The sequence below is a fragment of the Malaclemys terrapin genome, chromosome 19, assembly GCF_027887155.1.
Source record: "Malaclemys terrapin pileata isolate rMalTer1 chromosome 19, rMalTer1.hap1, whole genome shotgun sequence".
In the NCBI taxonomy this organism is placed as follows: domain Eukaryota; kingdom Metazoa; phylum Chordata; order Testudines; family Emydidae; genus Malaclemys; species Malaclemys terrapin.
In genome coordinates, this window is record NC_071523.1 from 18,292,817 (window position 1) to 18,310,168 (window position 17,352).

General features: G+C 40.6%; 1 protein-coding gene across 1 annotated transcript in view; it reads right to left on the bottom strand.

The window, feature by feature from the left end:
• PANK4 (pantothenate kinase 4 (inactive)) overlaps positions 1–17,352 on the bottom strand; it is a 34,127-nt gene that overhangs the window by 7,641 nt on the left and 9,134 nt on the right. Inside the window, exons 4-15 of the mRNA XM_054009299.1 lie at positions 16,872–17,055; positions 15,010–15,102; positions 12,886–13,039; positions 11,182–11,363; positions 9,514–9,595; positions 8,086–8,186; positions 6,397–6,552; positions 5,353–5,465; positions 3,861–3,948; positions 2,961–3,112; positions 1,224–1,279; positions 505–554 (exon numbers count right to left, since the gene is read on the bottom strand). Coding sequence (XP_053865274.1) covers positions 505–554; positions 1,224–1,279; positions 2,961–3,112; positions 3,861–3,948; positions 5,353–5,465; positions 6,397–6,552; positions 8,086–8,186; positions 9,514–9,595; positions 11,182–11,363; positions 12,886–13,039; positions 15,010–15,102; positions 16,872–17,055 — 1,411 coding nt within the window. The remainder of the gene's footprint in view (positions 1–504; positions 555–1,223; positions 1,280–2,960; positions 3,113–3,860; positions 3,949–5,352; positions 5,466–6,396; positions 6,553–8,085; positions 8,187–9,513; positions 9,596–11,181; positions 11,364–12,885; positions 13,040–15,009; positions 15,103–16,871; positions 17,056–17,352) is intronic.

Consider the following 17,352-nt stretch of genomic DNA (forward strand, 5'->3'; position numbering starts at 1 on the left):
TGAAATGGGGCAGTTTGTCACATCAATACCAACTGAGGCTACGGACCAGCCAAAGATGTGACTACTCCATTGCCACCAGTGATCTGGGCTGGCTTAGTACTAGGCAACTAAAATGAAAGGCTTATTGCCTAGTCCCACTCCCCTTCAATTTATTCCAATTCTGATGCTGGGAAACTTTAAAACCCGTCTTATGGCATTGCAATTCATGCTGCTTAAAGTATTTTCATTAAACCCTGAAGGAGTTACAGACCTTCTTTGCTTTGGGGTTTGTAAGTTGTACAAGGCAAGTAATATGTTTTCCACTTTAATAACCATGATCACAAAATGCAAATTTGATCAGTAATTACAGAGCTTGAGGATTTTTTTTTTTTTTTTAAGGTGGAAATTACGCCTGAGACATTGGTTGTATACGGCAACTCAAAAGGTGATTAGAGTAATTTTTATGACTATTGCATAAATCTAAGTAAATGACTCATAGTTAAAGTCACAATGGACCAAGCATACCTTTAGTCGTTGTATCCACTCACTGTAGGAATCTTCTAGCCACGGGCGCTCTGTAGAGTTGACAAAATCAGCAGGTTAGCATTTTTCTCCTGGCAATCTTTGTAAGCATTGTTAGAACAAGTACTTATGAAAAGGCAGATCAGGTTTATACATATTTCTATCTACTTTAACATTAAAACATTTGAGCTCTGGATGATGCAGTAATATTAAATTTGTATGTTCAAAGAATTCTTGGGCTCGTAACTGTGAAAGCAGATCAGTTAGTTTTCCTGAAATAGCACTTCATAAAGAATACAGGACAAGTCATAAGAGATTAGAGTCAATGTCCCCAGCGGCACACTATTACCCCTCGTAGGATAACCATCATGACTACTGCCTATTTGGTGTTGCTAAGCAGGAGGTATATTTAGAATAGCAAGCAGGAAAAGATGGTTGACATTCAGGGAAGTGTTCATTGGAGCCTTTTTGCTCACTGGGAAAAAAAAAAAATCTTACGTGCTCTGGACTAAGAGGAAATGGGGCCCTGACATCTTTGGAATTCAGATAGCAGCAATTCAGTGAAGTACTGTAACATAGTCATCTGGAATAAAGACTAGACACCATTGATTTCATGTGACCTTCCTTGGTAGCAGAACTCTCTCCTACTTGACACTTTCTTGTCTACCTCCATTCTTGTATCAAGACACAAAGGCAAGATGCCACAGAATGATTTTCTATACCTTGCAATTTTTCCTTGGCTTCTTCAAATCCAAATTGTGGCTCAGATTCCAGAACTCTGCATCAGAAGACAGACAAAGAGGACAGCATTAAACAAGTTTATCCCACATAGATGTCCTGTCCAAACAGCTCTGCAGCTGAACAAACAAATATCAGATGGGGATTTTATAGCATCAGTTTTAGTGGGGGTGTGCAGAGACCCACTGGCTGAACAATAGGTGCTTTATATTATTTTTAAAAACAAAAGATTCAGAGGTTTTAAACAATAAGAGCTCTTATGCTCCAAGGAAAAAGCTGCCAGCACCATATAAAAACGTGCAGTCATTAACAAAGTCTAGGAAAAGCATCAAATGGTATCATCTACAGTCTCATGTAAACATAGTTATGATTTATATACAATCATGACAAACTGCAAGACAAACTTTGGAAATCTTTGTACAGTAAGTGGTAATTTGCCATGTTTAGTTTGAAGATCGCAGTAGAATTGGTATTGAGCATTTTGTCAAACTTTTAAACAAAGCCATTTTAAAGTTAGAAAACTGGTTGAGAATATATTACAGACTTCCCCATCAGCTAGACATTTTAAGCAAAAAACCCAACCACAGTTAAATGGTGGTGTCGATGATGCAATGGCGATTCAGGAATATGTGATGGCCTGGTTTAATTTCAAGCGATCAGCAGTGAAATGTTTTAGGGCTCTGCTGGGTTTCTCCACCATCCTCGACCCATTCCCCTTAGAGGTGTAGATATTGCCTGTGAATCAATTCCCACCAAGATAAAATTTCTTGAGCCAGTTGTGAACAACATTAACTTGGACAACTTCTCTTAACCCTCTCCTCTGAGGGAAGAGAACATGCACTGATGAATAGGTGGGTGACCAGATCTATATTAGTAATTAGTAATCATTTTAGAAACTGAAATTCTGTGAAATACTAGGCTAAATCGGATTGGCCATGGAAGCATTCACAGAATACAAGTCTGTTTAAAGTGCTTCCCAAAGAGTGTTTTCTGGAAGGGGTCTATACCAACATATCAAGCTTATACAGAAAGCCAAGGAGCCAAATCATCCTGGCAGGTGCCCAAGGTTACTTCTTGTTGGTTTTAAAGGGGAGTTTCGTATGCGCATCTTCCAGAAGTCAGACTCCCTGAGTTTAAGGCAGCCAACTGTGAGATACCTAAATACCCGCATTCTCACAGTATCTAGCGCTGACAGGAATGAGGAATTCATTTGTGTGGGAGAGTTTAATAAAAGTTTTCCAGATAAAGATTTAGTCTGAACAAAGTATTGGTTGATTCCCATTCTATCCAAACCCCTTCAGCCATCCCTAATTACAAACCACTGAGTGAACATGTAATATAATGCACTAGGACAGCCCAGAATAGCAGTGGGAAGTACACATTCATCTTACAGGAACATAATGCCGAGCTAAGTGGAACACATACCCAAAGCAGTGCTAAAGATGTCCACTACAAGCAAAGTGGGCAAACTTTCAAATGTGAACTTCTGTATTATTATTACTGCATTCAAACATTCATAGTGACACATCTGCCCATTTTAAGGGTTGGTAACGGTGAATTTCCTGCACCACAACAAGTCTTGCAAATAAACAACCAGCATTTGAAGAAGGTGAAATACAAGTTATTTCATTAAAATTGGATTGGTGCACTTGAATTTGTTAAAAGAAAGATGGGATATTTAGTGTCTTAAAAATGGTGTTTTTAAAATATTTAGCACCTACTCTGAGACTGCTTTTGCTCCCCAGTCAAAGACATTCCCCGCAAGAAGTCCTTTCACCAGAGCAAACTGCCTCTCCTCCCAGCCTAATGAATCCAAAGATTCGATTACGCTTGGAAAACATTTTAACGCTATGCCATTTTCTTTCTGCTTTACCTGTAAGAAAGATATGAGACATTGGATTTATAGATGAAAAATTCTTACCCATCATTGGTTGCCTCAGTGCCAAGACCACCTCCAAGCATTCTCCTCTAGGTTCATGGCCTCTAATGGACCAACAAGTTACTGTTATCAGCATGCTTAGTATGAACAAGTAAAAATAAAATATACCCTCGGCTGCTAATAACCGCATTAATGCTAGAAAAGGAGCAGAAATTGCTATTGTTTCTTTTCAAGACAGTGACAGGACAATGGATCTTGGCCAGCAGGAAGAAGTAGTGTCAAGAGAGCCATCAAGAACAAAAAACAAACAAATAAAAACAACCCTAAGCAAAGGCATCCCCATGATAATCAGCCTTGCAAAATGCATGCATCCTCCCCCCCTTATATTTACTATAAATGTAACAGTGAAAAACCCCCAATGATAATGATTAGCCTATATAATTTGTGTGTTTTGAGAGGTTAACAATATCGGACTTAAAAGGGTAAAGGTGTGCCGGGAATAGGGGAATAAGATTTTTCTTTGGTTTAGATTGTAACAAAAATATTCAATGCCTTCCAATCACCCTGATTGCCTTTCACATCCCCTGGGGATAGGGACCCACCAGCTGAGAAATTCTGACTTAAGCTATCCAGTCCCCTACTCCTCACCATGAGCAACTACCTACCTACATCAAGTTTGAGAGGATGCAAAAATATCTTGAACTTACATTTTTGTCCACCCTGTAAAGCAAGAAGGACTTACCTTTGAATAGGGATCTGGAAAGTTGAATTCATTTAGACAATGTTCCCTCGTATCCAATAAACTTCTAACTGTTAAGGTGCCATAGGCACTGAAAGAAAGAGTGAGAAAGGAGGATCAGCTGCTTCAGAGAGTGGAGGAAGAACTGTTTCTCTCCCCCTGCACACATCTTCATCTGGCCATTAAACCATTGTAATTACTACTTCTAGGATAGTTGCAGTGTCTAGTCCATCAAATTTTACTGTGCTATAAATATTAAATATCTTCGTTAAGTTCTAGTAATTGTGGTCAAATCAATATGGTTAACTAGGAGCACAGGCGCCTCTGATGCTAGGAAGGCACTACAGTATAAAAGACTACCATATATAAGATTGTCCACTGCGGTTTGTGCACGCACAATTAGCTAAAACGAGACATTACTGATTAGCTGGACATCTGAATCTAGAGAGGTCCTTACCCTTATTTTTCATACATTACCTCTTATAGTATCAGTCCATAGTCTACTCTTAATATGGGCCAAGATGATCAATAATGGGGGCCTACAGCAAGCTTTACTTATGGCCATACAATGGAATGTTCATTCCTGCCCTAGGAGACAGTTGTCATTTGGATTTCTTGGGAGGTAGAAATATTTTGTTTCCTACTAATGAGTCTGAGCACCCTATATATAAAAAAATCCAGTTTCTTCCAATATGCATCTGTAACAGGGTGGCCTGCCCCTTTAAGGGTAAGGAACTCCCGGGCTAGCCAATCTGTTCAGATAGCCCCACCTCACCACACCTGTGCAGGATGTAGGAATTAAAAGGGGAGGAAGCCCAGCCACAGGGGGATGGCAGTTGCATTGCAGCTGGGGAGCTAACTCTGGTGCTGGGTCACTGGAAAAAGGGGCCAAGCGCCGGGGACGCAATCCGTGGGCTCTGGAGGGACTGGAGAGGGGTTAACGCTGCTTAAGTTAGCTTTGTTTGTTGTTTGGAGTTCTACTGAGGGATCCCCAGAGATTGACAGAAGAGTGTCGATCTGTTTGAGTTGGAAGGACTTTGCTGCTGGCTCACGGAGGTGCCAGATGAAGGGATGTTGAAGAAGCCGGCCAAGAGAAGCCAAATGAGGGCCTGACTAGTTACAGCTGGATGTGGATTCCCCGGAAAGGGACTGAACTCTTAAGTGTGAGCTGGCCAGAGGGCCAAGTCACTCAGCCAGACCAACACAGGAGCTGAACAGCATCAGGAGGCAACCAAGCAGAAGGCCCAGCAGTGCTGCACCCAACCACGAGAGGGCGCCAGCTGGTGAGTCACCTCTATACGCGTGGGGCTCACTCTGGGGTAGGAACCTATAAAATCAGCAGTTTTAACTTTATTTCTTATGCACATGACATAAATGTAACACGTAGGGAACAAAGAATTACAAAACAGTGAGCTACTCGCTAACAAATGCATATTAAACATTTACTAAATCACATCTACGTTAACTGTGCTCACTGCAAAAAGCCCACACTTACAAAGGCTGCTGTCTGAGTGTCTGAAGCTTATTCCAATACTTCTGTCGGAACTTTTCTGCTCGCTCAGCTGCATCCATAGAGTCTGGCTGACTGGCTATCGCACGTTTCACTACCTGACAGAGAAACAAGGAGGCTGGATTGGAGTTGCCAAATGCATTTTCCATTATATGAGGGTAGAAGGCAACAGTCTCAATGACTGAAGTTCAGGCTTGGAAATATTTGTTCTGTCTTCTGTAATGTTCGGTGTCCCCATGCCAACCCCAAAGAAGTTTAGACTTGAGGTTTTTCCCCCAGATTCAAGTCGTAGGTTGAAGGATATGCACTCAGAGAGGAAAGAGTCATCTAAAAATAAGTGCTTACTGTTCTTGAATAATATAGGTAGAAGGGGGCATTCCAGACAATCCCAAAAGCTAGAAGCATCCGATACAACATTCTACCAGTCTGCTACTATAAGTTCAAATCATCTCCTCTTTAGTTAACATGCATGTTGACTAAACTCTTTTTATATCTAATAAATTCTTTGGATGGGTTTGCTTACTATGGATACAGGCATTCAGGAGAGATTTATAAACACAATCAGTTAAGAGCATGACAATCATGTGATCATTTAAGTTAGGCCAAACCGTATTCATCTGACTCACACCAGTAGTTCCACTGCAGTCAGCAGGACTGCTGAAAAGAATAAGGACAGCAGGATTTGGCCCTTTAGGCATTATCGTGTGTGTGTGTGTATGTGTGTATGTGTGAGAGAGAGAGAGAAATGGGGAGCATACAGTGGAATTTAAGTAATAAAATGCTTTGAAAACTGTTCAAAAAAAGTTACAAGGAAAAAAAGGTAATTCCAACTATGTTGAGGTAAGAGTGTCCAGAGGACTTCCACCGATGCACCTATTAGATTTGCAAAAGGGGAAGGCTCCATTCATCCCTAAGTTTAACTGTGTGCACAAGTTAGCAGTCTGAGCTCATCCATGTCAGCCCACAGAAAAATCTATTTGCCAAATCATGAAACTGTTTAGACACACATTACTGCATTGTGATCCTTACCCCATCCAAAGCCTCCTCAAAGCAAGTGAGCCAATATTTCCTGGCCATGGCATCATCAGTGAGGTCAACAGTGTCAGGGATGTACGTGGATGGGTCTTTTAGCAAGGGCAGGTTAACAAGCGGTCGCTCCAACCGATCCATTTCAAACATGTCAAACTGGGAAGTGATGGGGAAAAATAAAGGTATTAGACTTCACAATTAAACTAACTCAAACAGGCTGGTCCAGTAAGATTGATTTGTACTGGGACTAGCCAACAGTTACAACTTAGTGGACAGCTGCATTAGAGTGTGCATAGAGTATAGTAAAGAATGTTTCCACAATTGCCAAAGCTTTGCCTTGACATCTTAGGAGTTTTCATTTAAAAAAAAAAAAAAAAAAAAAGCTTCTAGTAAATCCCCCTATTTCTTTCCCCTTCCCACAAGTTTCCTGGTAAAACGAGAGGTGGGATCATTCTGAAGGAGTATTCGAGCACACATTTCCCCTCCATTTCAGTTCACACATTCCTATTTACTGCCCTTCCCCCAGAGCCCTTAAACTTATAGAAAACATTTGACCCTAAAGGTTGTTTTAAGAACAGGCAACACACACACAAGCAGTTAATACCACATGTACAAATATTTTGTTGCATATTTTAAAATAAAACCTAGTAAAGTGCATAGATTTATTTTTGCAAATGAAACTGCATATTTTGCACACAGTTACCTGTTCTCACCTATGTATATGTACAACTTAGACACCTACTTAAAATTCTTGCCCTGTCAGGTAAGAGCTAGGAAGCTTAGAAACTGAGCACTCAAGTATTTCAGTGGTTATACATACAGTCTCTGAGCACTATTCCAAGTGTATATGCTACTCCTTATCTAGGTACAGCAATAATCAACAAGAAGTTGACACTGATAAACCTTGGACAGCATCTCAATGTCACACAAACATCTTGTGTATGTGAATTCAGATTTTTTTATTTAAATATTCTCCTAAAATGTTATCCAAGATTGAGTGTAAATCATACAAGTCAAAAGTGTTTTTCTTCAAAATTAACATTGACTGCAGCTTCTTTACTAAAGAATCCTATCCCCATTCCCTGGAGTGACAGGAAGAGTACACCACATACAGACAGCTTTTCCACCTGTTGAGACTCAAGATCAAGCGTATGGGTCATACTAAGGACATTACTAGCATCTGAAATAGTTCAGTGTACTCCTTATACTGCTTTAGGCATTAGCTATAGAAGAAACAAACGCTGGCTTTTGCATGTCAAATTGAGCATCTGATTTTCACTTAGTTGGTTTTAAAAGTTGACTTGCAAATGTTGGGCTCAGTTTTCCAGATACAGATTACCAACTGCACCTGCAACACTGTGTGCACAACTGTTGGACTAATTTGCAACTCAAACAGCTCTGGGTCTAAGTGGCCATCTTTGTACACAACTGATTTGTATGTGCGGTCTTATTAACTGTGATGACAAGATTGACAGCCATTCAACTGGGTGTCAAACTTTCTGGGGGGAGGAAATCAAGCTACAAATTATTTACTTGGGGTTCTTGAACTATTATTTAAGATGGGGAGGAGTGTGTGCAGAGAAGGTAGTTAGGAGTTTGATAGTTTTATTACAGTCCTGAAGCGCCATGAGGGTTCTAAATGAACTCTCAGGGACGACAGCTTCTGGTCCTAGAAAGACAGTAACTTACCGTGCCACTCCTTGCACGTTGCATGGGGCAGAGATCGGGTGAAGTGCTCATAAGGCCAGAACTCCCAGCATAATTCTCTCCCCAACTGTACTCGTTGGGATCTGGAGGAACAAAGATGGAGGCCATAAACTGAAAGTAAGACTGTCTATCCCACAAGTGATTTTTAATGTCTATATGCCTTTGTGTAGGTTTTAAATAAAGACAAATGCAAGGGAAAAATAGCCATGGAAATAAAGTTTTATTTAAAAAAAAAAGTGCAGAGTTACTCAACCATCCAGTTAATTAGTAATTTGGGGCTTCTTCTTTACTGAATTTGGGAAGGGGCAAGAAACCCTAAGTTTCAGAAATGATCACTACCTCACTTTTTAATATAGTAAACTAAAAAAAAAAAAAGGGGGGGGGGGAGTGGAGATTCTGTCAAGAGAATAGAATTTGGAGTGGGGGGGAATTATCTCCAAGCCCCCATTTTTATTTCCAAACCTAGTACATCTTCATCTTTAAAGATATTAAAGCTCTTATTAAGAATGCATTGCAACCAATTAGTTTAATAAACTCTTTAAAGTTATTTCTAGGCAGAATTGGCTCTTTTAATAAATAGAAAAAATGCACTAGTCAGTCAGAGTGTGGGATATTCAGCTACAGAAGAAGCATGCCTTGTGTGGCAGGGAGTTCCTAGTTACTCTTCCCAGATCCACAGATCCTCTATCAATTTACATAGCTTCTTAGTACCTTAGTTTTCCCTCTCTGTAAAATGGGTATGAAAATTTCCTGCTTTACAGGAGTATTATGAGGCATAATAATCTTTGTAAATGCAGAGATCGCTGGATAAATAAGGAGAAGTTCTATTAACCCCAATCTGTCTGTCTGGTTCTGTTCCCACCCTAACACACAAACTGAGTGGCTTGTCCCATACAGCAACCACAAATAGTGATAACTAATCAGAGAGAGCGCAGCGCCACAGCTCTATACTCAGCAAAAGCAACCTGTAACAGAAGAATGCTAGGAGCAGACACGTGCTCTTCAACTATTGAGGTGTTTTTATGGGCGAAACAATGCAATTTCATAATTCCATTATTTCTACACTAGCACATTGGCCATATTCAGAAAATGTCCTCTCTGGAGAGGAGATAAATCAGAAGCCTGGATTTCCCTCTGCCTTTAGAGAGGAGGTTGCTCTTGGCACAGTCACGGGGGGAGGGGAGAGAGAATAAGCAAATCCTCCAGGCCCCTCAAAGTGGAGTAAGGAAATGGAGTAAACAGAGATCTCTTTGCCAGAAGAAAGTAAGTGTTTACAAAATAAATCTGTGCTGTTAATGGCAAATGTATTTGATTAACCAATGATTTACATGCAGCCTCTTGAAAGAAGCTTGGACTGACACTGACATTTCAGAACACTGCATATACAGAACATAGTGATGCTGTACTTACTGTCTTGTTCAGCTCCTTTTAAAAATGCCCCAATGGCTCCCAGGTAGCCTTCATGTCTCAGGAACAATGCCTGAACCTCTCCCTGCCACAATATGAAACATTGCATTTGGATGGCCCCCGATTGCTAACAGGCACTTTGTCACTAATGTACACTTAAGTATAACACAGATAAACCAGCTACAATATTTTATTGTATCCATGCTACATTCCAACAAACTTCAATAATTTCAATGGTGCTGCAGGAGGCATATTTGAAACATCTCTTTTCAGCATGTGCTACTTACACCTACCAGCCCAGGATTATGAGGCAGCCAAGGAAGATGAAAGGAATTTGTTCTAAGACTGAATAATCATGGAAGTGTAATTAGCCAGGGCTGCAGTACAGAAAGCTACTGCAACTTCCCATGGAAAAGTGCGGTTAATGTCAGGGCACTTGGCACATTCATTCATGTTTGGCAGTGCATCTCTCAAACATTCTAAACCATGACACTCGTTTCCTTCCTCTACTTCACTCCCTCTCACGTCACTGGCTCAAGACCCAGGAATGCACTGGAATGTCCATGCAAATGGAGAGAGCCAATACACCTGCGCACACACCCACTCTTTGTTAAACCAGTCAAGGAGATATTCATTGTCAACACCAGAAAGCAAGACCATCCTCAACACAATGCAGGAATCTTGAAGTGCTAATGAGGTGTACCCATAATCCACCAAATCCCATCACCTTTCTAGGCAATGAGAAATTTTGTGGAAACTGGGAGAGGGAGAGGGGGCAAAATCAGCTCCCCCATAGAGGAGCTCACAAAAGAATGTTAACATTTGCTTGGGGTACAGCAAAAGACCAGCAATGACTTCACAACTCACTTACACTAGTTAAGGAGGAAACTAACAGTTTCCTAAAGCTTGCAGCTAGTCTATAAAAAGGCATTGTAGGGGTATGACAGAGGGAGATCAGAGAGAAATTGAAAAAAGATCCAGAGACCCAACCCTGGAGGGTTGAGTTGAGAGTGAAAAATCTAAGCATTGAGGCCTAGGGGGTCCAAATACCATTAAGTTTATAAAGCCACAACACACATGTAGACTAGTTCCCACTTTGGCAAACCAACAGATCTAAAACCAGCTCTTGGCTTTGGATTTCACCCACACTCTCAGGTCACAAAACTTTGGACTAGGGAAAGCTTCTGTAAAGGGGAAAATTACACTTTGAAGTGATTTCAGATAGCTATTTGAGAAGGAATGGTGGTTGGTATTTTTTAAAGCAGGTATCAGTTGCAGGTTTTATCCTAGAAGAACAATCCCACACTGAATTTGACAAGGGAATGTGAAATTAACAAGAGGAATTGAATAATCATGGTAGCATGCGAGGAAGATGGAAAGGATCAATGCTGAGCAGCTACAGGACAACTGAGACTGTTAGAAAACCCACAGACAACTACTCTGCATAACTGTTTGCAATTGATCTTTATAGCAGTACTTGACCTTTAGTAAAGGATGGCCCCAGTCAGTGGCCATTCATTATTAATAACCATGTGTTAGAGATTCACTGCATTACTTTGATCATGCTGCCAACTTCATACATTTGAAAACAACTATGTTAAGGTCTTGCAGAAAATTGGGAAAGATACCAAAGACTTGTTCTTGTGTTCCTGAGAGTTTAGTTTTTATTACCTTGGAGAAGAAGTTAATACTGTAGGTGATTGTGCGCATAGTGACTGGGTGACCCCGAATAAAGAATCCTCCGAAGTAAATTTTGTGTAGGTTATGGAGTTTAGCATAGAGGCAGGCAAGCTGTCCAATGTCATTACTGATCATGTGCAGTAAACTCTTTGCCATATCATCTTTAGAAAATTCTAAAGGAAAGAAATAATAAAACACATTAAAATGGCTGAATCATGCCCAAGTGGACATTATTTTTAGGCAGCCTATGAGCTAAGTTCATCCCCAGGGTAGCTCCACTGGCTTCTTTAGACTAGAAGAGGGATGAATCTGGTTTCAAGGAAGGAAGTTCAGCCCTATCATACACTGCTTGTTTCCTGCTTGCATGGGTATTAACACAGCTAGTGGAGCTGGTCAGGAATTCTTCAGCAAAACATTTTTTCATTAGAAAATACTGACCAGTTGAAACAAATTTTGTGGGAAAGGGTCAGTTTCAATGAATTTTGACTCAAAAAAATTGACAAACTTTGAAATTGTCAGTTTCTTTAGAAGTTTTCTAAATGAAAAGTTCTGTTTTTCGGGTTCAAAAGGACTTTCAAAATTGAAGCTAGTTATAGTAAAAAATTTTTAAAATATTTCAAAATAGAACCATTTCCATTAATCCAAAATCAACTTTTTTAGATTTTAGGTTCGTGAAAATTTCTTTTGGTCCCGATTTCAAAATCTGATTTTCACAGGATGGGGAAAACAGTTTCCTGCACAGCTCTAATAGCTAGTTTTATGGAATTAGGACACTTTTTTTGTTCCAAAAATTATTGGAAGTCTCCAGGATAGAAAGCTAAATTGATAGCCAATAACTTTACTTTTATATAGTGATTTTTATTTCAAAGCACTCTCAGGACTACATACACAGGATCACACATGTATGATGAGAGGAAATTTGTTAAGGATAGTGTGGCAACTACCAGTTAAGTAGAGTGCCCTGGGATCTTTAACATCCTTGCAGGGACACAGCACCACCTGAAAGGCCCATACAGTAAACTGCATGTACTCAATTTATCTATTTTAAAAGTAATGAGTGCCAAGCTAACCCTTCTGAGACTTCTAGATGTCATGTTTCAAACCAGATAAGACCACAAAGCCATATGTGCAGCAAATCCTAAAACAGTTTAATATTTGGGACCTTCCCCCTATAGCTCTAGACATAAGACTCTTGTGACAATATAATGCACTGTATGAACACACTGCTAGGTCCATTTGGGACTGGACTCAATTGACCAGCGCTGAAGAGGACAGATCTACCAACAGTTGTGCAGTTAAAGCACAAGGACAGATTTTATAGGAGTTTACAGCAGAACAGGAAAGGAGGAGCTTAAGCTAGCCTACTCCTTTGGAGACCGATACCAACCTAAAGTCTTCAGAGGGCCAGAAAGGACATGGTTGCATCCATTCTTCTCCACTAGCTAGAAAGAAGAACTCTGAAGAAGCAGGCCAGTACAGACACTGATACTTATAAAGTCCCCACAAAATCCCATGACATGGGGAAATGGGTACTGGAGAAGTTGGTAACTACATTCTCATCCTTTCAGTATTTGAAAGTGTCACAAATATTCGCACAATCAGCATATTAAAGTAAAATGGGCACTAGGCAAAATATAGTATTATCTGTACAGCAAATCTTGGGTAGACTCCCCCGCCCCCACCCTGTGTTGGTACCTTTATCTGCTGTGGCAGATTTACCAAAGCTGCTAGCTATTAGATTTCCACTTAGCCCCAGTGTCTGGTAGGCCCCACCATACACATCTTTCACCAGCATGTCAACATTTGTGTGCTGTCCCTTTGAAGCAAGATGCAGCAATTCATCAAATTTCTGTGGAAGAAAAGCAAAGTGTTACTGCAGGTTTTCCGGATGGCCAGATAATCTTGTCTGAATCTCAAACTTCTGCAGAACGCTTAGTAAGAGAAGTCATTCAAAAAAACCAGATCCCACCAAACAGGCATTCCTTGTATTTCAGATCACAGGGACTGACTCCCCAGCCTAATCTTAGAGCAGAGCTTCACAATCTCATATTGTAACCACTCCTCTCCGAATCAGACCTCAGATGACCATATGCAAGTAACTGGTTGAAAGATGTCTCCTCCCCCCCGCCCGCCAAGACTGGAAATGAGGAATGTGTGAGTGTCCTCCAAGTTTATTGCTTGCAACCCTTTAGGGTATTGCTGCTCTCTGGCCGAGAGCTCAGTCCTAGACTAGCATGGTGCGAAACAAGACAAATATGCCACCTTTCACCCAAACAACTCCCATGAATGGCTCAGAATTCAAATAGGGTTGCATAGACATATATAGATAGAACGTGACCCAGTATCCCTAGATACTTTGGATTCTATAATGTTTCAAGAAGCAGATTAGCAAAAAGCCTTAGCTCAGTATCCTTCACCTCACCCTGATTACAGAGATAACATGTTCCTAAGTAAATTGTAGTGAAGCTCATAAGAGCTACTCTGGATCAACTTCTTAATACTCAGCCATCTTTTCCATTCCTTCCCTTGTTACTAGGACTGTTGGTGTAGCCTAGCAACCTTTCAGGTATCAACATGAATAGAATTCCAGCCAGAGCTGCCACATAGGCAGTACACCTATCCCCTACTCCGGAGGGGAGGCCAAGTGGGCTTAATTATAGGATGAAGTGGGATTATGTCTCAGGTATTTTAGTTCAAGGAGTAAAACTAAAAGAGAGGCTGTCTGTCCAGCTAGTGAGTTCTTAAAGGAAGCACCAAAATAAAATAAACCTAGCAGCAGACTAGTCCTGCCCTTTTGGGCTCCCCCACTGCTTATAGTTCAGCAATAAACTCTGTTAGAAGTCTAGACATGTTGCTCCTCCAAGTCCAGTAAAGGAGGACTTGTTGAAAAGGCTCCGAGACTAATAAATGTATCCGACAAAACACTGCTAATATGGACTCTTCCCTTTGACCTTCTCCTGACAAGTTCATGATGTGCAAGATAACATTTATAGTCACCTGGATCTTTGGACACAGAAAAAACACCTGCTTTAAGTGGTGGTGAGTTAAAACACAGCAGCACCAGATTAGGCTGTGGATTGGCAATTGGTCTTCAGTTCTCTGAACATACAAATCCCCTGAAATCCAACAGGAACTGAGCTACCCCTCTTGCCTCAGATATGCTGCAATACTCAGGCTCTCTCTACTTTGCTGCTCTTCAGGACTTTAGACTGAAACTGAACCTGGAGATCAGATCTCAAGGCATGAGCAGCTCATTCATGTTGGAACATAGGTCACAGAAAATCAACAGGTACCATGGAGCAGACTGTACTCAAACTGTACACAGTGAGGGAAAAGACTATTAAAGAATAAAAGGGAATTGTACACCCTCCCCCCTGCCCAATCCTAGAAGCTGGAAAAAAATCCTCTATCCCAGGCAGTTTCAGCTTTTTGCCCACTTGACAGGTATTTCTTTATTGCTTTGTCCCCTGTGTTTCTAATGGGGCTCTTTTGGTTTGTTGCCTGGATTTATGCACCAGTATCACAGAGGATGTTATCACAGCTCAGGGGCCCAGGTTGGTTGTTTAATAGCAGCAGCAGACACAACAGGGAACAAAAGAGCATTTAATAGAGAATATAAAAATAAACTGCATAGTGCATTAATGGCAATTTTAAAAAACATTCTGTGCGGAATACTGGTTCATAATGTGCAAGGTTAGAAATCCTAATTCTCCACCAGATTGGTTTTTCCTCTCTTCTAAAGAGGAACACCACAACTGAAGGCCTCTTACTAGCACCCCTATATTTTCCCATTCTACTTAAAGTGCAACTGTCAAATACCTTTGTTTTTGTGAGTAAAGCTCCGAGACCCCAGAAGGTTCCCCCTCCGATTGAACTCCCTCCAATCCATTCAAATTTGTCCTCTGTTTCCACCTATGAGTCAAACACAAGTTTATCAAACAAACAATCCTGGATACAAGTATGAATTAATACACAATACACTTATAAACAGCTTAACATATGGACTCCAAGCAATGGAATGGATGCACACAGTATGAATAAATGCTGTCAACAGAGCAGCTTAATGACCTAAATATCCGGTGTGAAACACATGGACTCCATGGAACTACATGATCCAATCTCAGTAGGATCCATTTAGCCCTTTATCTTTAGGTACAGACTTGCTGCATGAAATTCAGTTTATGGTCTTCAGGATGACTCCTTGGAGATCAGAAGTCCTTTCTGCTCTATGAACAAGCCAACATCTCTCAGTATCTGACATAAGCAAACCCCTACTCTTAAGAGCCCTGGCCAAAATTCCCTCCCCTTTTCTCCCCACATGTTCAGTGTGCCAGCTGTCCACTTGGCTGCCACACTCCAACAGAGGTGGCAGCATTTCAATGACAAAATTCTCTTATGTAAAGAATTTGTAGCATCCTTGTCTTTCGATTGTAAGAACTGGGTTTGTCTGCACTGCAAGACGATACCTGCAGCTGGCCCAAGTCGGCTGACTCAGGCTGCGGGGCTATAGAATTGCAGTGTAGATGTCTGGGCTCCGGCCCGATGACATAGGCCAGCCACTAGTATTGTATTGCAATGTAGACCTACCCACTGTGTCTAACATGTTCGTACAGATCACAGCACAATCTTAATGGAGGCCTTTGGGGACTTCTACCACAATAGTTACAAAAATATAATAAGTTATCTGTAAGCAGAGACTCCTTGTCTTTGTTACATATCCAAGTTACACTTTGAAATCCTACGTTGCTCCTATAATCTCTCACTCTGTATCTGGCCCACTGGCTACCATATAGCTTTTTATTTAACCCAGAACGCTTAGGGATTTGCTCTACAGAACTAGACGTGTTTTTACAGAGAGTTGCTTTAATGGACTGACCATGATTTTAACCACTACAGATGTGCATGGGATGGTTACTAGATTTAATTTAGAGGAAATTCACTGACACCACACCCCTTGTCACATGCCGAGAGTTGGAAACTGTTAGTCACTAACACAATGTACAGTGCTTTTGATCATAGCCAATCCTCTAAAACTTCTGAAGCAGGCAAGCATTGCCACCCCGCATACCCACTTTCTATACTGAGAAGTTCAGGCAAAGAAGTTAGAAGCAGGCATTCTTATTCTGCTCAGAGCATCCATCTCAAGGCTGAAGGCTTGTCTACACTAGAAATGCTACAGCAGTGCAGCTACACTGAAGCACTACAGCAGCGCAAACACTACCTACACTGACAGGAGGGGGTACTCTCATCAGCAAAGGTAATCCATCTCACTCCAGAGACAGGATGATGATGATGTGATTTCCCATTGTGGACCAGCCCGAAGCTTTTATCCACAAGTGGCTGCCAAAAGTGGGTTGTTGTGGGGGTTTTTTGTATTATGTATTTGCATTTGCAGCTATTACACTAGCCTCTTTAAGCACAGCATTATCCAATTAAAAGGGGACAGATGGTAAAACGTATATTAAGAAATGGAAGTCAACATGTGTGGCTTTGGTTTTTTTGTTTAAAATCTGATATCAACCCAGAACGGAAACAAATGTCAATCAAACAGCCTTACATATAGATCTAGATGACTACCGTTCACCAGTCTGAAGACACAACATGTCTCTCTCTCTCACACACACACACACACACACACACTTATTTACTTACTTAATGAAATAGTCTAATGGCTTACTCACCTTCACTATAGAAACCCCAGAGCCAATATTGACTAGCAAATAAGGGAAAATATTTGGATGATTTGTCTGAAATCGGAATTCAGTATCTGAATCTTTCTGGTATGCAAACACCTCATGGGGTATATTTTTTAACACAAAGTTACACCCTTTAATTAGGCAAGTCATTACATCTTCTTTATCCACCCTGAAGAGAAAACACACACACACACACTTATAAACAGAATAATCCTAAAGACAATATGCCCTTTAAAAATTACCTTTTTTCACACACATCCAATAACAAGTAAAAAGCAACACTTGACAGGAAAACAGAAATCAACCATCACTTATGATTTTGGACACAGACTAAGTAGATTTGTTATGTACAGAAAAATATTGATATGAGAAAATACAATAGTTACAGGCTAAAGATTCCAGAGCTTTGCAATTCTTGTTATTAAAGAACTGATAGCATTTATATAGTGCTTCAAGTTTTTAATTC